This window comes from Pagrus pagrus (genome assembly GCF_965226575.1).
Source record: "Pagrus pagrus genome assembly, chromosome: 2".
Taxonomy (NCBI): Eukaryota; Metazoa; Chordata; class Actinopteri; order Spariformes; family Sparidae; genus Pagrus; species Pagrus pagrus.
Window position 1 is genome coordinate 15,797,128 of NC_140186.1, and position 25,829 is coordinate 15,822,956.

The following is a 25,829-nucleotide window of genomic DNA, read 5'->3' on the forward strand; positions in this document are numbered from 1 at the left end:
CAAGGAGCTGGGACGCAGAGCCTTCTGGGAGTTGCAGTCTTTCATGAGCAAAAAAATAGGTCAGATCAAATAAAACTACAACAGAGAGAACCTGAGTGTCTCTGCTGTGAGCGAGGGGGAAGATGGTGACTCAGAGAATGGGTGCCAGATTGAGATGAACAGACTACTCGATGTAGATTTAAGAGGAGAGAGAGACATAGAGGGGGAGACAGAGAGGGGGGGAGAGGGGGGTCTCTGCTTGGCTCGAGTGGTATATCATGCCTCAAAGTTAGCAGCGTCACCCTCTGCATGCACTGTGGCAAGTGTGGAATTGGAAGGAAAAGCTTAAGTTTGCAAACACACATAGGCTTGTGCACCTATGCAGCTCATAGGAAGGTGCCACAGCTGAGCTACGTAGCAGTTAGCCTGTGATAGCCTCGGTTAGCATGCAGCTCCATGCCAGAGCAGAGTTAGGCAGAGGGGGAGGGGAGAGCAGTGAGATTCTGGAGGAAAACACACTCATACACACATGTTGTCTCTGGCAAACAACACCTTACACACACAAACTACTGTGACTAAACCGATGCACCACACACAAACACAAAAACAGCGTGCACAGACCACAGATTCTTATGGCGGATATTTAGAGGACGATTACAGAAACAAACTTCCTCCCCGGTGTTGGAGGAGACACACACATATACCCACACTAGTGCACACACTCACACACACACAGACAGACACACTCGGACCAGCGTTCAAACTCCGACCCCACGGTGTAGTTTCCAGCCGACTCCGACAGATGCACCTACCCTCGTAATTGACAATCACAATGGCCAGCATGTAGTCTTTCCCCAGCATCATAGTTAGCTAGCTGCCTCTCATACAGCAAAAACCAGCGCTGTAACCACAGAGAGAACCCCAGACAGAGATTGAAAGAGAGAGAGAGGAGAGAGGAGAGAGAAGGGGGGGACACTGCAAAAGAGGGGGTGAGGAGAAAAGAAGAGAGAGAGAGGGAGACACATTGACTCAGAGAGGCAGGGAGATCATGACGTGAAAAGAGAGGCAGAGGAGAGGGGGAGAAAAGAGTGAATGAGGAGGGGAGAGAGAGTGAGAATGGAGAGAGATTAGAGAGATGGAGGTTGCAGCTGAGCAATGGTTGCTGTTGTTGTCTCTGCTTTCTCTATCTGGAGCATCAACAACGTCAACAGCTCGAACAAGCTTGCCCTCCCTTTCCTGTCCTAAACCAAACATACGCACAGGCACATGGAAAGAAACGAAAAATTTGGCAACCCTCTGTAAATGTCTATACTTATCACTTTCTCTCTCCTTCCCACCTCCACTTTAGCCTCTCTTGGTTGTCCTGGCAACCCCTAGATCATCTTTCATTCAGTATCATATCCAGGGGAGGCACACGGAGGAGGAGGAAGAGGAGGAGAGGGGAGACATAGAGCTGATTAAGGGAGAAAAAACAGCAAAGAGGAGGAGTTTGATATATTGAGGGTTGAAAGATTAAGTGGGTGACAGAAAGAAAGAGAGAAAGGTGTTTTTGTGTTTGTTTCGTAAACTATAAAACCACTTTTTTTAGATTATGTTTTTTACTTATCTGTATACATGTATGTACTCTGATGCTTTGGCAATGTAAACATCTGTTTTCCGTGCCAACAAAAGCCCCTTTAAATTAAATTCAATTGTAAAAGTACTGGAGCATCTGGAGTTGACATTTTGCTGTACTGCACTCATCCACATTCAACTCATGTTTCCTCACTAGTGTTACGATGCATGTTGTGTCAGAATGCAAAGGACCTCTTTCAATGACCTTCCTTGACTCAGCAAGTGTGTGTGTGTGTGTGCGCGTGTATGCATGTGTGTGTGTGCATGTGTGTGTTTTGGCTCCTCTGTGTGAAAACAGTGTCGTATTGGCCCTCTAACCTGCAACATCCCAAGAGGAATCTGACACACACCTGTGAAAACAACACGGCTTTGTCAGTATGAGAGAGGCAGACAGGAGGGCACAGCAGTAAGGCTGACTATGTGTTATCGATAAATTCAACATGAACGATGCCAGCATGATGACTATTGACTCTTCAGCAAACCCCTCGGAGGACGCTACGTCTTAACTAGAGACTACAGTGCCACTAACATTTTGTCCTCCTTCCTTGCCTCATCAATACGCACACAGACATTGAGCTGCACGAAAAATAAGGCCATCCCCTGGAGAGATTTATAACTTTGGAATGACATTTCAGACAAAGACAAGCAAGAGGAAATCAGGACAAGAGAAAAACACATGGAAACTAAATTCTACAGCAGCGCCAACAGTGTAACTCACAAACATCATGAGGACAAGCTGCTGGTACTTGAAATGAAATACACAGATGCTGAGAGTCTTCAATTCGAAAGGGACGGTGAGTCATCAGAGCAGCAAGAGATGCAGACTGGGAGAAAAAAAAACAACCAATGTGGCTCAACAGCTCAGAGCGCTGCAACTTTCACAGACCCAGAGGATGGTTTACAGCTGAGCTCATGTCAGAGGTCAGGGCTGCTGCTTTAGAGAAGATGGATGTGTTTGATATGTCTTACAACAAAGCCCAAGGCAGAGAGTTTTAAGGGCCCAATTAAACAGAACATCCAGGATTTTACATAACGCTGACAACAGAAATGCACCGACTTTAACGGACCTTCTGCAGAGGTAGGCAACAAGCGAGTAGGGGCCAATATAGAGGTGACGACTCAAAGGAATTTCTAAACTTTTGCTACAAAATTAAGGAAATTCTGCCTTTCTGTGTGCACTTCAACAGTTCAAACAGAACAGAAAAATGCTTTACTTATATTAACTCTCAAGGTCAGTTAAAGCAACGTTCCAATTTCTACATATGTTGCTTTAAGGATAAAAAAATGATTGTGGTAAAAAGTAATTTAAACAAGTCAAAGCATATGTGCTCTATCTTAAAGGACCGAACAGATTGCTCATTACTGCATAGTAATTATTATAATGTTTTATAATAAAGCCAAAACAATGAGTCAATGAAAACTTTGCTGCTTTTCTTTGTTTTACTTCAATGACAGACGTGCCTAAACTTTTTCCCTTGGCGGACCAGAACTTACATGCAAACACCAATGCAAAATGTTATTAGGATCCAAATTTCTTAAAAGGGGCTCTTTATAACAATTTGCACCAATTTACATGTATTAATCACTCTTTTATTGGCTATATGTGAGCGATTTGTAATGTGACGTGAGAAATGAGACCTTCCGCGTCTCTCTCCGTTGCCTATACAAGCCTGTGGACTACTTGTTTAATTTGTTTAATGCTGCTGGACTGTGGTTTTCTCTGTGAAGGACTCAGGTCGGATTTTCCACGACATACCAAAGTATGTGATCTATGCTTGTTCTCGAGTGCCTTGTCTCAGTACCTCTCTCCGCTCCACTAACAGAGAGCAACAGTAGCTAATGTGAGTTTAAAAATGGAGTCCGCCAACATAAACTAACGCCCGGCTTCCAGCACAAGACAGAAGTACCCCTTTGACTGACTGACTTCCTGTACAAAGTGTCACTCTGCTAGCAATGCTCTGATTAAAAAATGATTAATAATTAGGGACCCTATGGGGATAAAATGGCATAAACAGTGACTTCTATTCAAATTTTTAACAATGAATCCCCAATTGAATATAATGGCAGGCCAACTGTGGTCCATGGTCCCCAACTTGGGCAGCTCTAGTATCAGTCTCAGTCCTGCATGCTGTACCAAAAGACCTATGGATTGAACTGGGATAAATAGGTAGGACAAAAAGTGCTCTCTGGCGGCACAAAGCTACTAGTTCATATGGTGGTCAACCAACCTCCATATGTCTGTATATGCATGTTTCTTAACAGCATCCTGCATTTAATATCTGCAGAGCACAAATGTTCTTATTGTTAAGGAATCAAACAATGATGAAATCTAGACTTTACAGAGCTAAAGCAGCTCCTCTCTTGAGAGTGAGGGAGAAAGTGGCAGCCAGAGATTTTGTTTTAACTGACATCTGGCCTGCAAGCCCTGTTCTCACACACACACACAGGACACACCTTGAGATGGGACGCAGCTGATCTAGCATGTTAACCACCCGTGAGGTTACAAGGGGCACTTCCTGTCCCAGAGGGATTCTGGGAGATTTGCTGGAGGCTGGAGTGTTTGTTATTCTGTTCCAGCAATGTCTGGGTTCTGCACATGCACACACTTACACACAAGCACGCACGTAGTCACCATAAATGGAAACATGTCATCAGTAGAGAGGATGGCTAAACCACTACATAGCACAAAGCAGGAAAAAAAAACAGAGTAGCTGACACACACTCACATGAAAACTATGCCAAACATCAGTAAATGACAGTGGCTGTAAGGTTTACAGTGAAAAACTTTTTGCAGCATGTTTTGTATGTGTGTTTTAGAGTGTACCTGTCTCCTCTGGGGAGTTGCTCTCCTGGGACAGTGTGGTCCAACTCAACTCTTCGTCACTGGGGTTCAGATTCTGGATGCGGTTCAAAGCACAGTCTGTCTTTGCGCCAGTCCTCCTGTCCTTCTTCGTCTCTGGAGAGGAGGAGGAAGAGGAGGAGCAGGAGGCCACTGAGAGCAGGGGTGTGTCCTCTGGGCTGGCCTGCTTGGGTGGGGAGGGAGGAGGAGGAACCGGAGAGTCCTTGCCTGATTTGAGGAGCTTGAGGTTGGAGTGTAGGTCAGAGATGAGCTCCAGGCCTGAAGAAACTTTGTGGTTGTTCACAGGAGACTCACTTTTAATCACCAGTAAAGGCTTCTTCTCCTCCTCCTCCTCGTCGTCCTGCTCCTCTGGTGCCACCTCGTCTCCATCTTCCTCAGTCTTCATCTTTGACATAATTTCCTTCTCAGACAAAATGCTGATGTCATCGCTCTCCTCTGCCTCAATGTTCAAGTCAAAGCCCAGATCTGTTGTGTTGCCGTTCAGTGTGAGCTCCTCACTCGTGTTAGTGTTACAGTCTATGTCTGATTCAGTTTTCTGCTCTGGCTCTGCATCACTGTTAATGTCTTGGTGCGGTTCACCATCTAGATTAACGACGTCCTCCTCTCGGTCATTATTGGTGAGAGTGTGACTGTCACACTCCTCAGCTGTGTTGACATTGAGGTCATCAGCTGCAGTTTCTGAATTACACTCCAGGTCCGTCGGTTCAGGGCCGGTTGTGTTTTTGTTGTGATCCTGACCGGCTTTGCGGAGCTGGTTGACTCCATTCTTGGCCAGTTTGGGATTGTTGGGGGTCGAAGACTGTGACGGGGATGAGGATGGTGATGATGATGATGGCACTGCTTCTCCGAGGCCCATGGCAGCCTGGATACTGGTAAGGGCATACTTTTTGCGACACTTGGGAGGCGTGGCAGAGCCCTGTTTGATGACATCACTGCTGAGCAGCTGGTTGTGTGAAGAGCGAAGGCTGAGTGAGGTGGGAGGCGTGGCAGCGGGGCCATTGTGATTGGTCACATCTACTGACATCATCGTGCCACAAGACAGATCACCTGGAAGAGGAAGAGAGAGGGAGGAGGAGGTGAATAAATTAAAATCCAGACATGTAGGGTGCTTTGTCGCACTGCTTACTAACTTCTATGTGCATTATAACAGCTATACAAAAGACCGGTGCTGTGTATTAGGATATGGCGAATAGCATGGAAAATATAGTGCTTACTATTAATATTTAAAATTAATTTGAAAAAATGCTGATGCAACTTTAATCTCCACAAGTCAACTCAAGTCTACTGAATCCATTAAAAAATCTTTAAATGTCTGGTGATAGTATACATTTTTTATATTAGTCTCCAAATAATACAAAAAAAACATAAAAAACAACAATGAACTGATCTTCTACTGTTTTCCTCCATGCCAAACAGCAACTGTTATCAATGAAAACACATACAGCAGTTGGACAGGTCTACTACCTGACACATGTCCTCAGAACAGTGGAAATATAGTATATTTTGAGTACTGTTCTAGTGCTGCAAATACTTGCAAGCACACCAAATCCGCAGCTGAAAATAGTTCTCACCAAATACACTATTCACTCCTGTTTGAGTAACGTTTGCTAAAAGCTACAGACCGCTTTTTCGGAAAACCACAGGTCAGAAAGGGACACTAAAATTGTTGAAAGAAGGACAAATGTAGGGTTGGTTTTGGCCTTTTTCGTGGGATTTGTTGACAAAAACAGAATAAAAAATAAAACTGTGATTTTTTTCCACATTAGTGTGCACTGCAGACTACTAGCCAACTACTGTCCACTGCAGAGCAGAGATGGTGGACCGCTCAGCGTGAGGAGGTGTAAGTATGGGGGTTTTCACACCAACTGAACGCTGAACACAAACACAGCATGTGTGAAAGCATGTGTGCAAGCATGTGTGTGTGCATGTTGTACCTGACAGGAGGTCAGTCATAAACTTGAGCTGGTCACGGTTCTGGGTTCAGTAGACTCAGCTGCAGATCTGAACACCACCGAGAGGAGGAAACAAAAAGTACAAGAATGATCAGAAGAAGAATGCCAAGAATCCCGAGTACTTCTTGGGTTGCCCTCAGAGACCACATTCATCCGTGTGTAACCCAACTACAGCTGGTTTCTATGGAGACAACAGCGGAGGGTCTCCAAACACCACAGAAATCAAAATGATAGAAGTGGCATTCTGAATGATATACAGAGAATAAAGGGAACCTCTGTTTATTTGGTGAAGTATTGTTCCCTGTGTTATATACATCAACTGTCCCTCCTGGTCAGCCACTCAATATACAGAGGGCAGTGTTTTCCCTGCCCATCAAAATCTGAGGTAGATTTCCAGATTATTTTGAGAATGCCTAACAGCCTTTTCAATTGTTTCTGATGAGGAGCGAGCGCCGAGCATCGTTGTTCCAACAAAAAAGGTGTATTTTGTGCGTCCGCTCCGAGTTTGTCTCCTACAGATCATGTCATGCACCCGCATTCTCCTTGCTCTAACGTCCCGATGTTAAATAAAAAACAAAAGGATAGTAAACTGCAAAGGGGCAAGATGCACGTGCAGCATTTTTTTTTTTCTTCAGCACAGAAACACTTCATCGCAGTGCTCCTGAGTGCAAAGCCACTGCTTTTCTGCCCGAAAAACGCGCTGTGGGCCCTAAGACATGTCAAAAGCACAAAAACAGTGCAGCTATTCTTGAAATGTTTATATGCTCTTAAACCCAACAGGTGCAGGGATTATGGCACACAGGGAGGGTTTGCCTACCCTGAGATAAAATCATCAGCTTAGTAAGTTTTAAGTTCATCCAAACAACAATAAGGCTCCAATTTGGCTTAAGTGATCAACCTTATATTAGCTATGCACGGAAAACCCTGCGAAAAAAAGAATGTTTGTCTTTTACTGTGAACTATTGACAGTTATTGAATTTATTTCTCTGGGATTAATTTAGCATCCTCCTACCATCATGGCAAAGCTTAGTTTGTTTTTAGCAAGTAAAAAGATGTTCTAAATGTATCTAAATACCATACCATTACCATGTCAGAATACCGTCCCATATTTATGGACAACAACAATGTTAGTAAATAATGAAAGCAGGCCTATATTTACAGTTCTGACAGGACAAGCAACAAAAAGCTTAGAGGGTTTACAGGAGTCTGATTTGATGTTAAAAACTTACTGTTTTGGGCAAAAAAGCCCTTTTACAGCTGCTACTTACCAGAGAACTAAGGATTGTGGGAAACTCCAGGATGGAGCGCGTCCATACTGGTAGTCAATGGCTCTTTCTTCATCCAATCGCGAGGGCTTTACTGAAGCGGCGGCGTCCTGAGGGAGAGACAAACATAAAACAGGATTAATGAGAGAGAGAAAGAGGGCGGGCTGAACAGAGAGGAGGAGGAGGACTGCAGGACACCAGAGGGACAAATAATAAAGATGCATCAATTATTCACAACCGCGATCAAACATTAATACACAAGGTGTGTGTCTTTGTGCGCTTGTGTGTATGTGTGTGTGCGTGAGTATGTGAACATAAGGCTCATTTTGTACAGAGCTCATATTTCTTTCTTTGGTGCAGAGTCTTGCCAACCCTTCGCTGACTGGAACCATCATAAACTTTATGCCACAGGAGACTTGTAAACTCCCGCTACTCTGCTTTCCAACAAGCAACACGCACAGGCGCACACACATTACTTCATAATGCAGTCAAGACTTGTGGATAGTTCTCACCAACACACAACCTCTTCAAGCAGTGGAGAGAACGATAATAAGCCTAGTTAGAATGGACCATAAAATTCCACTTATCCCTGGCTGAGGGGCTGGAAAAACACCTGGAATGATTTGGGGGAATAAAGTTGTAACTAATGAAGGAAACGTTATCCCATCACATGGAGCTATTAGCCGAACTAACAGCTGACACTGTCTATTGTTACGAGCTAATTCCACATTTTGTAATTAAATCTACCTAATTCAAAGACTTAATCAGAATCAGCAGCAGGGGTAAAGGCAAAAGTGTGCAGATGGTTGCAAGAAGTTACTATCATCAAAGGTTGGTAATCACGTAAAACCTCAGTAGCAGCGAGAGTGTTATTGTCCATGACACTGAAAGTGGTGGATCAATGTGTTGATTTGAATGCAGCCATTTGGAGAATTTGTATTTTTTTCTTTAAGGTTTAATTGACCCTTCACTAATCCCTCTCATTTGTCTGCATAATGACTGAATTCACTGCAGGTTTTGCAGAAGTCCTCAACCCCCTGCATGAGGACTCAACCACTGCAATTTCAGCTGACAAGGCTTCCTCTTGCCTCCTCAGCCTTGGACACATTTCTTCTCTCAGTCTTAAATGTCATTGAACAGACTAATCTGCGCAGACATAACAACTGACATTTGCTGATGTGGTTTTCACATTATTCTAAGAGCTTTATATAGATGAAGGGCATAGAGCATTTAGCAGTTGTGGCGTGCGTTGTAATTTATATGAAAAACGAGTGAAAAGAGATTAAAAGAAGGCCTTGATTTAGAGAGAAGAAAACATTTTAGTTCTTACTCTATCAAGCTTATTATAGTACTTTGTGTGAGCTGTTGCTTTACTGACCGTCTGAAGCAGAGTTACTGATTTGCTGTCACCTTCGATAAATAAGGCAGCAATAAGGCAGTTATGTAATTAGCCTAGCTCTATATTTTTCTGCATTTTGTATGCTCAGTGACAAAGTGGAATGTATTTTCCAACAAATAAATCAATCTGTTGCTTCATTTCAAAACTAATCTGAGCAAAAGTGAATGGAAAGTCAATATTATCAAGTCAGAAAAGAAAAGAAAATATTTACAAGCCCACGGGCAAATGGTGACATCAGGCCATGTATCATGTGGTAAATATAAAAAGTCATGCTGTTTTTCCTTCCAACTTGCTAAATGTACACTTAAGAAACAATAGCTAACAATGAATCTCCAGACTTGCGTAACATTTATATTTGCACAGGTTTATGCAACTACTCAAAGTTATGAATAGTGCATACTTCTAAAGTATGCATGCTGAATCACTCGACTGGCGCTGGTAAATCCATCCAACATACTGAGGAACAGTTGATCTGCCGCTGAGCTAATACTATTTACTGACATAATACACAAACAACATCTGGTTTGTCTGGCAACACTAGGTGTTAGTTGTTAAAAAAAAAAAAAAAAAAGAGTAAGCCATCTGAGGAGCAGCTGTATAATTTTGCCCATAAAGCAGCTATGTGTGCTGTAATATCTTCTCTCTGATGGTTTAAGCAGTGGATACAACAGAGATAACATGTCAAAAGTTAGTTTAAAAAACTGTGGTAGTTTACAGTCTGATGTTATGGAAACACAGATTGTTCTGTGAGAGTCACAGAGTGTATGCACGACTGACAGAGAAAACAACAGGGACAAACAAAGACATAACAACTTACAGAACAAGTATGAAAACTTCCCAAGAACAGAGACGAGTCTGATATACAAAAGTGAATCATAAATTAGCAATAAAAAATGTTGCATTCTGGGATTAAAATTACAAGGCATGCTCAGTTCCTTAAATCTTGCTGCAACAAGTCTGCATACCTGGGAACGTGTGTTTGTGTGGGAGAGAGTATTTGTATGAAGGGATGTCTACACAAAAAAGTATGAATCATTTCCCATGAAATGTCACTGCTGACCTGGCATTACAGGTTGGATCTGTAATAGAGGACTACTTCCCCGCAACCGGCTCAAACCTGTCCGACATTAGCACAAGAGTCACCGCAGTTCACCCTGACTGGTACAAAGACAAACACATTTTGTTAAGTCAGTGCGGCTAATAATTGGACAGTAAGTTGTTTTGGCTCTATACTGCAACACATTGAATTTTCCTGAGTCCTGATTATTAATTATTTTTCAGAATCTGAGCATGGTAGGGCAGAGGGACAGTTTGTGCAGGAATTCAGTAAATGAAGGGAACTTGGTACCATTTTTGAAATTTAATACAATTAAACAGGTGTTTGCTTTGCACCCGTGGCTTAAGGGGTTTCACAGTCATATTAAGCCAACAGTATACGAAACTGTCACAGTTCTTATATACAGTCCCTCCACACATACGGATAAAGCTGATAAAGAAGTTCATTTGGAGCCCAAACTTTAACATCAGGTGACTGGTCAAATCATTCATCTGATGTGTGTCACTTGCTGCAGTACAAGCCAGGCAGAAAAGTGTCTGCTGGGGTCTGTGGGTAGTAGACTTGAGCCAGACGTTGACTGCAAAGGATAAATATTAAATATGATGACATTATTTGAGTTTAACTTGCCAAATACATTGCAGCAGCGGCTCCAAAAGTGGGCCCTGCAGCAACCAATCAATCAAGTCTTATTTGTCAGCTGTAATCATATATGGTACAACCACAGTGAAATGTAGCTACAAAGCTGATATGGGCGCAGATATGCTGCAGCTAATGACATGACAACTGATGGCTGCCGATTGTCGTAGTAACACAACATGCTTTCTGGCTCAGGAGCGATAAATACAGTGACTACATACACGGATCAGCCACAACATTAAATCTTCCAGCCTAATCCGTAGATTCAAAAGGCCATAGCATTCACATTAGTATTCACATTAGCACTGCATTACTGGGCTCAAGATGGACAGCTCAAAGAAAATGTCAAAATCGATGCAGCAGAACCAGAGATATACCGTTTATATTCCATGCATTCTTCTTCTCGTGAAAGCCTGTTCCTTCCTAAATAACAAACAACGCAACTCAACCACTGACAGTTCTGAAAGACAGCCATTCCCAAACTTAAGAATGATGCGGTCCAATTTGAAATAAAAAAATCCCCAACATAACTCTCATAACTCTCACACCTAAGATACGGTACATGCTGATGTTGTGTCAAAATCTGTTCCCCAGTTAAATAATGTCACCTTAATGTTAGAATTGTGTTTCCTGCAATGCCACCTATTGACGTTAACCTACACTGCTGGGTCCAAGTAAAGGTAGGTGGTATACATATTGACAGGAAACAGATTTTAACACAACATCAGATAAAAAATAGGTAAGATATATGAAGAATAACCTGTAATTGAACTACCTTGTTTGATCAGGTCTGGTTACCTTAATAATTTAAATAGGTACTCATAAGTATTTTATGGCAATTTTACAAAATGAATAAATTGTAAATTACCTCTGGCAGCCCACCTGCAGTGTCTTCACGGCCCAACAGGAGGCAGCGGCCAACACTTTGGGAATGACTGCGGTAAGAGATCTGGTGGCGTTATGCTGCTCAAATTGCTAGCCTTCAGCAGAGATGATGAGGTGGCTACAGGGGTCTGACAAGCTCACTTTTTTACCACACACCCAGATTTTTTTCATTTTTCAACCCTAACTGACACTGATATGAGGCAGTTAATCAGAATTCGTTTAGCTCCCTCAGGAGCCACAGCCAAGTCTTTGCTTCATACAAATTGGCTGTAGTACTCCCTATGACACACATTGATGTGTAAAATCAGTGTAGTTGCCCTTTAAAGTTACAATTTTAACCTCAGTGATTTTCTCATTCCACGTTGGAGGAGAGCCACAACAACAAAAATGTGTCACTGTCCAAACAGACTGCACTGAAGCTGCCATATCATTTCTTCTGCATACAGAAACACACGTGAAATGTAAAAGTTTTCATACTTGGGCGGAGCTACAGTTCAGCTGCACCGAAACTTTAACTTTCAATCCCGACTACATCTGGATATGGCTTCAAATTGGAGGGAATGACGCTGATCATAGTGGCTGTTTGGAGCCTCAGCAGCCATGAAGGGCTCCCTACTGTCCTCTGCTGTGGACGAGGGGGTCTAGGCATAATTACAGGGCCCCCTCTGTGGGCAGGGCGGCACACACAGAGACAAACACTTATTCACAAACACACACATGAACAGTAAATATGAGCCTTCCACATGGATTCGCTTGTAAACAGTTAAATGCACAGGCAAAAATCGAGACACAGACAGCCTCACTTAAAGACACACACGCACACAGACAGACAAAAACACATTGAGGGGGGTAGGTAACAAGATCTAGGATGTGTCACAGCATGACAGTGACCTATGGCTTCTGACCTACTGGCCAACCCACCAAGTGTGCGCTGTTGTACGTGTGTGCAAGTGTCATAGTTATGTTGGAGGGTCTGGCTCCGGCAAGAATGAAGGGAGCAGCTGCAAACGCTCCACCTCTCTCACTGTTTCTTTTTCTCTTAACGCGTGTGCAACCACCAAAGTTTACCAGACTCGAGACCGAGCGAGGCAGAGACAGCTCTTAAATTCATATGCCAAGCGGACATGTGCCAACAGTTTGATAGGCCACCCATCCCTCCTTCCTGTCCTTCCCTCTCAAGGTTTTCTAGCCATTCCAGTTACTTTGCTAATCCCACTTGACTTTTACCTCTTTTCGTTATCCCATTTTCTTGCCCATTTCCTCTCGGTCTCCTAGCCTCCGCTACATTCATCTTCCACCTCTCACACCCCACCTTTCCCCCTCTTTCCTTTGTCTAGAAGAGAATTGCTGTCTTTTCTCATTAAAAGCGAAGAAGGTCTGTAAACTCTCATAAAACCACCCGTTTCTCTCTACAACCCTGATTTACAGCCTCTCTCCCCCCTCCTGTTCTTGTCTCCCCCTCTGTTCGTGAGAAACCCCATCTGTTACCAAAAAAGACGGACAAGAAAGCAGAACCGTCACAGTCAGACGCCCGGGCCATCGAAAAAACAAAATGGATGGATTCTTGTCAACAAGGCAAGGCACGCAGAATAGAAAAGGCAACTGGGTGTTTTTCTAACTTTTGGATCAGGACGTGAGCGTGTAAGCCAGCTGTACAATAGCAGGCAATCTTCCCAGATCTTTCTTTGGCTTTATTTTCATTGGCTGCAGAGAAGGCCGGGTCCAGCTGCGAACTACTTCCACTACTGACTACTGCTAACTTAAGACGTATATAATCATAACGGAACGGCTCTTCACATTCCAACCACTATGTCAGACTTTATGCTTTACACTATTACATCATCTGTACCAATGCACTTTTGAGAGGCTTAAACTTTTTTCAAAATCCTGATGCTACACTCCTGAGCAAACTAAAAAATTAAGCATATTAAGCTGAACCACACTCACTCCCTGTGTTAATCGCAATTGATTTTTAAGCTCTATACAGCTCTAAATGGCTTTGGACCAGCCTGCATTGCAGGCTCCCTGTTGTTTTATGTGCCTATTTGTCTCAGATCCCCAAGAGCAGGTTTGTTAGTTGATTGGAACCACAGTCATAAGAAAAGTGGCAATGCAGCATTTTTCAATGTTGTTTCAAAACTGTTGTTAAAGTTCTAAAAAAAAAGACATTAGAAAATAAATCTCAGCAATCACTTCACTTTTTATAAATATGTCTCCAAAGTATTCCTGTTTTTCTAAACCATTTTCATGTTTTTGTTTCCCTTTTCTGCTTTTAGTTATGCACTGTGAGCTACATGAGGTTCTTATACAGGGTATGTTTATCATGGTTATTCTTAGTAATCTAATATCAAGAGCGAGCAGTAGCCAAATATTTTGCAGTTGCTAGCAAGTTCATGATGGATAAAAGAGGCAATAGTTGGTGGAATAACACCAAAAAACACACATCAATCAGCCCGCCACAAAGCTAACAGACAGCCGTTGACTGGTCCAGTCTGATATATTTCCCCAAGCTGACTGTGTGCATGTGTGTGTATGTGTGTCCACTCTAGGAAGAAGCAGGGAAGAAAACAATGCCCATCTACAGAATCTGGTTCCAGAATAACAGCAGAAGGGAAGCAAGGAGGCCCAGTGTGTGTGTGTGTGTGTGTGTGCGTGCATCCTTGTATTGTCAATAACGGGAAATAACAGAGACAAAGTGACACTGACTGAGGCTGCAGCTTAAACAAACAATCTTGTGTACAGACAAACACACAGGCAGTGCTCGCAGAGAGAGAGCCCTGTGGCTTGAGCGTGCCCCCATGGCCATACATCGTCCTTGCAGCAGCCGTGTATAGTGAGTGTGAAGGACAAACAGAAATAGCTTCACCATAATTCCTCTTGTATAGTCGGAGTTTAGAGTACACTCCAACGCTTATAGAGTCTCCCTGTTTGTGTTTGAGAACGTCTCAATGTACTGTACACATACAGCTAAAAGGTATCATTTTCCACTGGCGTGGTTTCCATGGGTGAGAGAGCAGGAGGCGAAAATGACCACAAAAGAAAGGAAAACAGTGAGGAATTTCCAGGGTGTGCCAAAGAATCTCAGGCATGTCTCTTCTTTGGGTGGGTGGGTCAGGGCGACTGGGGGCAAAAAAAACCTCTAATTGGTCAACAAAAGGAGCAGACAGAACACACAGTACCCCCCCACACACACACACCATGGTAATAAAGGTGAGTGATGACCATTTGTGAAGGCATGTGTGTACACGATGCATTCACTGACCCTGAGCAAACTAAGGTCCGCCACAATGGAGAGGGCAAATTAAATACAAACAAAGGTGAGAGTGAGTGGTCTGTACATATACACTACATACACTTAAATACAAATGTGTCACCTGTGACAGAGAGCACATATCACGTTACTTATTTACCTGCAGCACTTCCTGACTGTGACACAGGACGTTAATGGGTCCAGCTAACGTAGCCAAAACACTACTGGGGGTGACAGAGGTTCAAGGGTTTTGCATCAGACTCCACATACGCACTTAGAAATCCTGTGACGTGGAAAAGAAACATTTGAGAAACAGAAGCCAAGAGACGATTTCCTGGATTTGGGAAACTTGGGAGGGAATGTGCTCTAACCCCTCCCCCATTCCCAGATCCCCCCTGCCCCTCTTCCTCTCTACTTCACCCAGCCCCTCTTTCCTGTGGGTGAGGGGAGGTCGTGGGAGGGGAAAAAGAGTACAGCAAGAACACACTGACAACTAGCAAAACACACTGGGAGAGGAGGGAAGTCCCATTTCAGCCCTTAAAACCCGCTGCTTCTTTAGAAACGCACATGAGCCAGTCGTGCAGCCAGCGCGACTTTGCCGTAATGAGACCGCAGTTCTTTCCTGGATGCAGTGTTGAAGGCAACAGGCAGTGCCAGGAGAAGAGACAGACAACAAGTAGAGCCATGTCTGTTTTTTTAATTTATCGTACCCAAGTGGTTCCAACTTTTTCTTATCAAAATTTTCTTTACGGCCTCTGTCCAGTTACAGTGTGGCCCCTCCACACTAAACTCTTCTAACAGCCTGCATGAGTCTCATATTTTTCTTTTCAAACAGAGAAATAAGAAGTGTCCTGCTCACAGCTTAGTTATAAAATCGTAGTTCGCCACAGAGCGTCTCCTGCTGCGTACAGTACTGCTAGCCAAGAGTGGACAGAACTTCTGGTAGGTCATGTTGGACAATGTAAACTTGACTGACAACACCTGATGATGCCGTTATTTACTCTATGCCATGGTCACACAACATGACTTTAAAAGTCTTCAAATCACTATACTGTCCAAAACTACAAAACTTTCTGTCTTATTATCAGTCTTGCAGATCTTGTGGTTGGCGTACTACGTAACTGATCAGTGACAGGGGGTCACACATCACAAAATCATGCAGGCGAGACATGATGTAATGCAAGTTGTTTGTGCACTGATTTGCAGCGAATAAACAAGGAAGAAAAAGAAGTGCATATGGGTGAGAGGATGGATTATGATGCACGGGCAGCAAAGATTACTTTTGCAGTGAAAACGTACAACTGACTGCTCGTATTGAGGTTGAGCAAGGATGACATGGCTGCAAATACTGAAACGCTTGTGTGTATGTACTCTGATAGAGACTATAAGCTATTATGGGGCTTGCTACATACAAACAGATGCATGACAAGACTGGGTTCAGAGAGCCGATGCTGATGACAGCAGAGGAGAGACTGGCTGTAGCTTCCCGACCCCTCGGTAACTCAGCCAGATGTTTTGGCTTCTGATATCCAGCAGGCATCAGTGACACATCTGCAAGCTACTGGACTGTGTCTTTCAGCAGCTCACACGTGGTGATCGTCGCACACTAGAGCTAGTGCCAACAAGCCTCTGATCCTGTTGCCCTTCTAGCTGCCTGCCTGAAAATGATGCGATGTGATCACCTTGCTTGTTATCTGGAATAAGACTCAAAATCTTTTTTCTATCTTCTCACTGTTTCAAGGGTGTGATCAGCATCTTAAGAGGAATAAACAAACTGTTATTCACATTTTTGTTCATGGTTACTGTTATGATTTTACAATTAGTTTTCTCTCATCAGCAAAGACAACTCTCTTTACAAGATTCATAGTGATTCTTATGAGAGCTTTCAGAGCTTCTGCCTCTCTTCTGCTTGATTGCAAACACAACAGTTCTCTTTTTCAGAAGCGATGAAGGCCAGCCGTGTATATTAAAAACCCATCCCCCTTTCTCAGTGGAAACACACAGACAGGCAGACACACAAGCACATGCACAAAAAGCCTGCCGGATCCAAGGCGAGGGGCAGGAGCAGTGAGACCGTGTATCCTATATATAGCTGAGATGTGACAGGACATCCGAGAGGACAGGGAAGTCTAGACACAAACGACACAGCTCTTACTCAGGCTGTGTCTGTGTGAGAGTTCAACATGGCCTTGTTATCTTATATTTCATTAGAAAGCCTGTGGCAGGCTGCACCATGATAATGTGGCAAGATTGTATTGATATCACAGCCTCATATTCTGATCTGATTGTGACTTATTACCAAAAACAACGCTGTCAAAAAGGGTAAGATGGTAAGAAGAAGAGACAGAAAATGAGAGAGTAGGGGGAGAAGGGTGCCGGCGTAAGAACAAGAGATGTCAGGAGAGAAAACCGATCAGAGAGAGAGAGAGAGTGATTCATCAGAAAAGGAATGTCCCATCTCTGCCAAAGGAACCACAGACACCACTGCAATGATCGCTCCCCTCTCCAGTACTTTAAATCAACCCCTCCCTCGCTCTTGTCCTCTCTTACTCTCACACAATGGCCGTCTCTTTCTCCTTCTTTCTACCACTGGAAGTTGTCGTTGTTGTTTCACAAGATTAACAGCGCTTTCTTCTCTGACAGGCATTGGTTTTGGTGAGGGATGATACAGCTAGCTAACCACGGCTGGTGGACCAGCACTGCACCAACGCTGTTTGGAGCAAACACTCACAGGGCCAAGAAGACTGCCTCTCCACTTGGTTTGCCAAGTCAGCGCAAAGCCAAGAGGCAAATTCCAGCACTTGTGTGGTTTATCAATGTTACAGTTTAATTACACAAAACCCTAATAAACCTTTTTAATGCTATTACAGTGCTATGAATCACAGAATAAGAATTAAAACAAGGTTGCATCACATCCTTACCACACAAGTTAACTTATTATTAAACCCACCACAGGATATGATGTAAATGTGAGGGACTTTTCTGGTCAGGAACCCAAATCACCACAGTGGCTGTGATCATGATTCAACATTCCTATCAGCTGTCATCCTGTGCATTCATCAGAGAGGAATGAGTTTCATACAATTCACAGACTCTGGCCCCTGAGGGTTGATTGTTACAACAGAAGGGAAAGAAGGGAAGTTCTTCTTAGCCTGTAAAAGCTATAGTGAGCAGAGTAAGCTTTGCTGCAGTGTTTTATAGAGAACCACATCACCAGGAAAAAAGAAACGTGCTAACACGGACAAATTAATACGCTGTGAAATAAGACAGCAACCTTTCATTAAATAAAGCAGCGGTACTACAGTATATCACACAAAAAATGCTTACTGTAGGCTGTCATCTTCGAACTAAATTGATCACAAGATGAGATGCATCAGGTAGTTTACTTGTAGTTAGTTTTACCATGGCAAGAAAAGTTAATTCAGTGTTAGAACATATAGTGCGTAGGTCTTATTGTTTAATGTACATCAATATACTGAAGAAGAAAAAAACATAATGTAGAGCCCACATCTTCATATTGCTTGTTTTCCGATCTAAAACCCAAAGATATTCAGTTTGCAATGATGTAAAAAACGAAAAAGCAGCAATTCATCACAATGGAAGAGCATGAACTTGGGAATGTTCTGCATTTTTGCTTGAAACTATTATAACTGTTGTAAATTAATCATCTAATAGTTAAGCTCTGGACATATGTCCGGGAATCAAAGAGTAGCTATAACATAATGCCTATGACATTGACGATACTACCTTATTATAGCCAATTTTGCATTTGGATTTATTGCAACAGAGCCACCTACAATACATAACAATATCTGTGGAAAAATAATATCAAACTCAGTAGAGCACATGCCTCCACCAAGGCCCAACCAGCCACCTAAATATGCCTCATTATCTTCATTAAGATCATTTCATAAGCATTAACAAAAATGATGAAAAAAGCTTCATCTTGCAATGTTAAAGAAATTGAGGAATATTCCTGTAAACATCCCTTTATCCGTATCTGCACCAAAAGTTAATCCTCCATCCAATTTGTGTGGGAATCAGTTCAGTAGTTTAAACCTGCAGACAAACCAACCAACCAATCAATCAATAAACTGACATGAGCAAAAACATATAGCAACCTACCTGGTGGAGGTAAAAATGCATTTATTTATCGTATACTGATTTTATAAACTTCAATGTAGAAATGCATATTGCATCATGTACCCTATATACATGTGCTGCTGTTCAGATGTAAAACAGCCATAAACAGGCAGAAAGGCTGACGTGGCAGAAAGCAGAATAGCTCTTTAGTTGAAATGTATGCAGTAAAGCAAGCTGCAATCTGCATTAGTGCCAGGGTATTGAAAATGTATTGCAAGAGACCACATTTGCAATGTATCACTACTGTATATCATTTATTTGTCCCAGCTCAACTAGACTGTAGAGCAAGCAAAAATATTTCCTTTTTGAAGTCGGCCTTATGTCTGAAGTTAAAAATAAAGGACTGAACAGCTCTTTTGATGTCAGACACATCACAGGCCTTAATTACTGTATATCTTATTTGCCAGTGATTACAACTTTTGACAGATCTCACCAATGAACAGCTGGTTGCGCCGATGTCAAACACATCTCATGATGTGAACTACAATCACAAAATCTCAGAAGTAACAAATGAAAACCAACTGAAGAAGTTTCAGAGCTTTAGGCTTGAAAAGCAACACCAAACGTAACACAACAACCCAAATATGAAGAGTGAATCCAAAGATAACTGCAAGAACAATGACTAAAGGCCCAGTCTATTATGTTCAGGTGCTAAATATTGTCATTTGTTAGTAGAATATGCCAAAAAATTACATCGACTAGTTGCCAATCCTTGAAGGCATAACGGTAACGGCATGCAAGATGTTTTAAATACCATACTGCATACTTTCTGATTATCAGTGTGCTGCAAATATTTCACTTGGCATGCACTACTAGCCATGGCTTCTTGCTCCTACATGCATTGAGTTTCCTGCGAAGACATCCGTCTATCCACTCATGGGTTCCTGATAAATGCAGCAAGGATGGAAAATAAGAGAAGTCAAGTACAGATTATCACGTCCGAGTAAATCCTTGTTTTGCACAAAAAATCTTAAACACGCTGTAGTTGGCCACTTAAACAGGTACCTGAGGCTCTGGCCTTTACAGCCTCTTTCATCACGTTCAAAGTGTATGACGACGTGTGTGTGTGTGTTTGAAAGTCAGAGAGTCAGAGAGGAAGGTCAAGAGGAGGGAGAGGCAGAAAACCCTTATGCAGCTGAACTGGGAGTGATGAGGGGTGTTCGTGTGAAAGTGCAGCGATGTGGAAAAGACAACATCAGAAACAGAAACATATAAACAAAAGAGTGAGAAAGACGTGTGTGTGTTTGTGTGACTGTGAGTAAATCTGTGTCTGCGTGTGGTGTTCCCTTTAAAAGAGGAAAACTTGTCCGTCCTCGCCTGCCACAGGTAATTTGTAGGCAGAATAACATGCATACTGACGATCCAATCACAAGGCACTTGACAGCAAGAAGACAGCCGATCAGTGAGAGCTGCCAGGTGCTGACACATAACATTGCAGTTCTCATACACACACACACACAAAGAAAGAAAACAAAGACGCAAATTAAACCAAAGCAAAAAGAAGGTGATGAGGAGGATCGAGCATGTGGTTGGAAAACTGTCAAAAGGGAGAGGAAGAGTGAGACGGACAGATAGACAGTGAGAAAGACGGATAGAGAGAAAGGGGGCCCTATCATTCAGTTTCACACCCTACAGGATGAACAGGGCCTCTGTGCTCCTTCTCTGTTCAAACACACCTCACGGCTGTCTGCTCCCTGCAACAACAATGCACAGATACACGCACACACACACTGCAGCCTGCCTGACAGTGGGCACAATAACCCTATTGAGAGGCATCGATAGGGGGCTGAAAGAGAAAGTAGAGAGAATGAGATCGAGAAAAAGACTGACAACACACACATACAGCCTCCTCGACCACCGGCGTGCATAAATACACACAAACAAACTGCAGGCTGCTTATCTCGCCAACTTGACAGCCTGGGATGAATCTACTCTCTCTGCTGTCATTAATTCATCATTCATCTGTCCAATCTGGTCCACACACACGCACACGCACACACACACACACACACACAAACCAGTTTGGTCAAGGGCAGCCCAGTGGTATTGTTTCACAGGGGAAGCAGGGTGGCGATAACAGATCTCCGTACTCTTTTATCTGATTGCTCACACACACCCACGCAGAAACACACACAAGCATGTGTGCACATGCACACTTTCACCATCCAGTCTCATCAGCTGTTGTGTGTGACCTCGACCACACACAGACTAACAGGCCAGTGCTACAAGGCAAGAAAGTCCCAACACCACACACGTACACATTTATAGCGTAGCCAACATAATTGCATCCAATCTGCAGAGCACTTTAGGGCTAGCTAAGATATTGTGAGGTATTTTTGGGTGTCTGACATGCTCACAGCTTCACAAGGTGACAGCTTACGTGACTGAATGGCTATTTTTATCCCTGTACATGTGCGCCGTGTACTCGGGCTGCATCATATTGGAAAAAACTGCAATATTTTGTTTTTCGGCGATATATATTGCAATAGGAAAAACTTGATTAGCTTTATTTGAAAAGAAATAATCATTATAGAATGATTGAGGTGATTTTGTAGGGGAGTGCATTCAAACAACCACAGCAGGTGCTGCTTTGTTTGATAAATTTATGTTGTGGTTCATGCAGAAACTGCATGTAACTCAAGCAAAACAAATCTGATGTATCAAAGAACCCTAAAAGGTGTTTAGATAAACCAAGACTGTGTTGGTGAGTTTTATTTAGTTTATGTCGAATTCAATGAAGTGTTTTATATTGAGTCATTTAAGCCCATCTTAGTTCCGTAAAAGACAGAAGCTTGAAATCAGAGGGTGAACAGTACTATTTATTTGTTTAGTAGGGACAACAGAAGTAAGCATTTCTTGACATTTTGTAAGTTGATTTATGTTCATTTATTCCACTAACAGCTGGCAGATACATGGAGTTATCTATAGTGGTATTATGAGACAGGACAGGCCGGGGCTAGCTGGTTAGCCCGCCAACGTCAGTAGACATCACTGCAACACAGTACATAGACGTCTATGACATAACGTCAACTGTTGTTTCTTCATGCTCTGTTGATAATATCTGTTTATTTTATGTATGTTTTAAACAAAAACTCTGGCCATATCTTACAAATTGCATCTTGGATTGCATTGCGGACTACGTTATGTGATATATATAGCGACTCGACTTCTCTTACAGATTAGTCCTGGTAAATGACAACTGTACAGCTTTGCTTTTGTAAAAAGCAGCAAAAAAGTTGTAGCAGGACATGTTTGAGTTAATTTGTCTTTCTTGACATTGCTCAATGTGACTAGTGCGCATGTGCATATTGTGATGTCAATACTGAAACTATATACCATGAAGTCCTTCCTTGTACAGTGTGGTTAAATGCATATGTGTCTTCTTTATTCTGTGTCTCATAGAGGTGACAGAAGCTACCTCTGCAGAAGAGGAGCCATCTTGAAACTGAGGCACTTTCATCACACCAAAGCTAAACAAATACGCACACATAAGCACACCGGAGCAGTCTGCAGTGCTTGGCCAAAAACTCAGCCCATAAATGTCCAAGTCACTTTTTCCATACTCAGCAACTCCTGGTGTTGTATAGAAATGCTACAGAGGGAGGGAGAGTAAAGAGGGAAAGAGTAATGAAGTGAGAAAGGGGGAGAGGGCCAGAATATAAACCAACTTAACAGCTCAAGAGCCCTAAGCAATTAGCAATGACATCATGTACCTACACACACACACACACACACAGACAGACTGCAGACCAGGGCCAGGTCGGGATGAAGAGCAAGCCAGCAGGGTAAGGATGCTGGAAGGGTAGAGAGGGAGGGAGGCGAAGCAGGCAGGCAGTGACGGAGAAGGAGCGAGGATGACAGTGCACCATTTCGACTCTGGTGGTACAGCCAGTGACACATTCATTCTTGTGGATTGAGCTAATCAAGTCAAACCAATGCCGCAGCGTAAATGTCATAAAATCACCACAACCGCTGCCGAAAATAGTGATTGCTGGCTGTTTACCATCGAAGTGTTTACGCTCAGTAGTAAAATAGGAGGTTTTCACATTGAAAACATGGCATTAACGCAGGTTTCGTTCATTTCGCTTTTTTGACAAGTATGCCTTTTTGACAAGCATGAGTTGCATATGCGTCAATGCAAATGTGATGCAAAATAAATGCATGAGAGACGGACACCGTGAGGGAAAAGTCAGGGAGACAAACCTCAGTGGGGTGCTCCAAACATAGCAGACAGGTCCTCTGGTAATTCATGTTATTGTCAACAACTAGTGCTCCTTCCTCCTCCATAAAAACACACATGATATACTGCACGAACTGTTTCACATGCTCTTACTACACATCAACAAACCAAATCCTTGCGAAAGTCAAACAAGCAAGTGAATTTAACATAATCAGCACATATCTGAACCGTATCTCTGCCCTCTCTATCGCCAAGAAAATATAACAGGAAGATTATCAGCATCTTTCTCTAGATTCCTTAAATCAGGCGACATAAACAAGCCATTAAGTGGCTCCATGTTTTTATAAAACAAACAGGCATATTATCTCAAGGGCCTGGCAGAAACTACCAGAACAAGGCTGGCAACGATTAGCTCTGCGTGTCCAGCCAGCACCATGCACCTATACAAGCTTCAGCCTCATCCCCGGGGGCCTGCATGGCCTATAGCCCCAGACTATAACATGTAATGTGCGTAAGTCAAGAGAATAGCCTCCTTTATGCTTGTTTGTGTCACAATTAAATTCTTTATTACTTCAGTTGCAGCTCAGCAGCATCGAGACCTACACGGGACAGGACCCAGGACATGGCATGAGTCACTGTTTTGACAGTCAATTAATCATCTTAGTTCATTTTCTAGCAAAAATGTCAAACATTTGCTGGTTCCAGCTTCTGAAATGGAAGGATTTGCTGCTTTTAAGTAAATTAATAGTCAGTGGGTCGGTTGGACAAAAGAAGCACTTGGGAAAGTGTGATGGGCCTTTTTCACAATCTTTTGACATTTTAGAAACTAAACATTTAAGGTCAGTTAAGCATAAAGATAATCAGCAGCTTAACTGATAGTGAAAGTAGCCCTGTGGAGCATCTCGAAATGGAAACTGAAGGACAAGATATACTGACCTGCCAGCTGCTGGTACAATGAGCTGACCAATTAGTCAATTGACAGAAAATCAATAGACAACAGTTCTTATGATAGATTAATTGTTTTTGGGTTAGAAAAACAGCCCAGCTATTGCTCGTCCTAGCTGTGGGATTTGATACTTTTCACTGTTTTATATGACAGAAAATGTACATATCTTTGGATATTGGTCTACTAGACAAAGCACCGGTTTTACTATCAAAATCACAATTCACCTATGCAATGAGCTGTTCACAAAATGGAATAAGATCTCTGACTCATTTTGAGTCGTGTCAATGGATAATGGAAGAAAGACTCATTAGCTGCAACCCAACAGGCTTCACCAACTTACCAAGTTTGATTAAGTGAGCACAACTAACCTACACTTCCACTCACAGGTGAAGGAGGAGTTTAAGGTCAATCTCAGTTCATTTTTCAGAGATTATGACACGAACGAACATCTTAAACCACATTAATGAATGCGTAGATAACTAGCTACTAGCCTGTGGAGGTGTTGAGTGAAACGCTTTGCTTTACATCTAGTTAGTTAGCTGGTTAACTTCTCATGAATGGCCAACTGCTGGTCAGTTTACCGACCACATTACCTGCTCACAGGCCCTCTGCGGGTAGACAGCACGGGTTCAGGAGTCGTGCGAGGGTCCAGACATGTCACTTTACACCTCTGCTGTGTCCACACTGAAGCGTTGTCCCCGTCAAACGGCTAACAGAGCGGCGGAGCTAACGTTAAAGCGGAGCGGGGCTCAACGGCTGGCCGCTCGCGACACCGCTGCGTGAAGGCTCGTGTTCATCAACACTCAGGAGAGGACTCGTTCAGCCATCACACACAGATGAATCCACCACAACACACTCAAAAGGAGCACACACTGGGTCCTGTAAATGTCCCCCCTCCATCCGCCGCCGCAGACTCCCAGTCTCCCCTCTCCCCACACCCCTGCTCCACCTTTCCCCGACTTGTTTGCAACACAGCGGGGCCCTCGGGTGCCAAAGCGATGCGTCGCCCTGAAGAATATGGAAAGTTACTCACGTCTCCGCTCAGACCGAGACCGAGGAGAGCCGACTCCCTCCTGTGCTCAAGCGACAAAAAATGCTCAGCTCGTAACATCACTCACCTCCTCTCTCCAGTGTGTGCACGTCCTCCTCCTCGCTGCGCTCCTGTCTTTATTTTTTTTTCTCTCCTCCCCTCCTTGTTTCTTGTTTCTCCTCCCTCCCAGATGCCGCTGGTCTCCGACAGGGGGAACCGGGGGACGCTGCTCCGGAAGCAAACGCTCCTCTCTGCCTGCTCCTCTTTTTCTTTTTTCTTTTTTTTCTTTTTAACACTCCCTCCTCTGCATAATGTCACGACTTCATCCTGCTTCTGGCTACAGCTAATCAAAGAAAAGGTAGTTATAATGAGGACGTTTGTAAACTTAAAGGAGAATTAATACTTTAGGCAATTTAAGCAATTTAAGTTAGATAACAGGCAGGGATGAGTAAAAAAGAAAGGCCTGCAAATGGGTCAGAAAGCAGCAATAATTTACCCCCAGGCCAATGTGCTTATAAATGTGCAAAACCAGTAGTGCTGTTTCCTGATATTCCAGATCAAACAGACACAGAAGCAGTGATGAAATGTAACTAAGTACATCTACTCTAGTACTGTACTTAAAGGTGCACTATG

At 43.1% G+C, this 25,829-nt stretch overlaps 1 protein-coding gene across 5 annotated transcripts in view; it reads right to left on the reverse strand.

Moving 5' to 3' along the window:
- Positions 1-25,033, reverse strand: part of apbb2b (amyloid beta (A4) precursor protein-binding, family B, member 2b) — a 49,084-nt gene extending 24,051 nt beyond the window's left edge. For 3 of the 5 annotated variants that reach the window (XM_084369318.1, XM_084369317.1, XM_084369315.1), the window contains exons 1-4: positions 24,760-25,033; positions 7,674-7,780; positions 6,388-6,454; positions 4,418-5,500 (exon numbers count right to left, since the gene is read on the reverse strand). In XM_084369318.1, the coding sequence (XP_084225444.1) occupies positions 4,418-5,500; positions 6,388-6,406 (1,102 nt within the window). In that variant the 5' untranslated portion in view covers positions 6,407-6,454; positions 7,674-7,780; positions 24,760-25,033. Of the gene's footprint in view, positions 1-791; positions 1,134-4,417; positions 5,501-6,387; positions 6,455-7,673; positions 7,781-24,759 lie in introns of those variants that run through there. The other 2 variants (XM_084369316.1, XM_084369319.1) reach the window with 2 other exon arrangements.
- Positions 25,034-25,829: the final 796 nt, after the last annotated feature.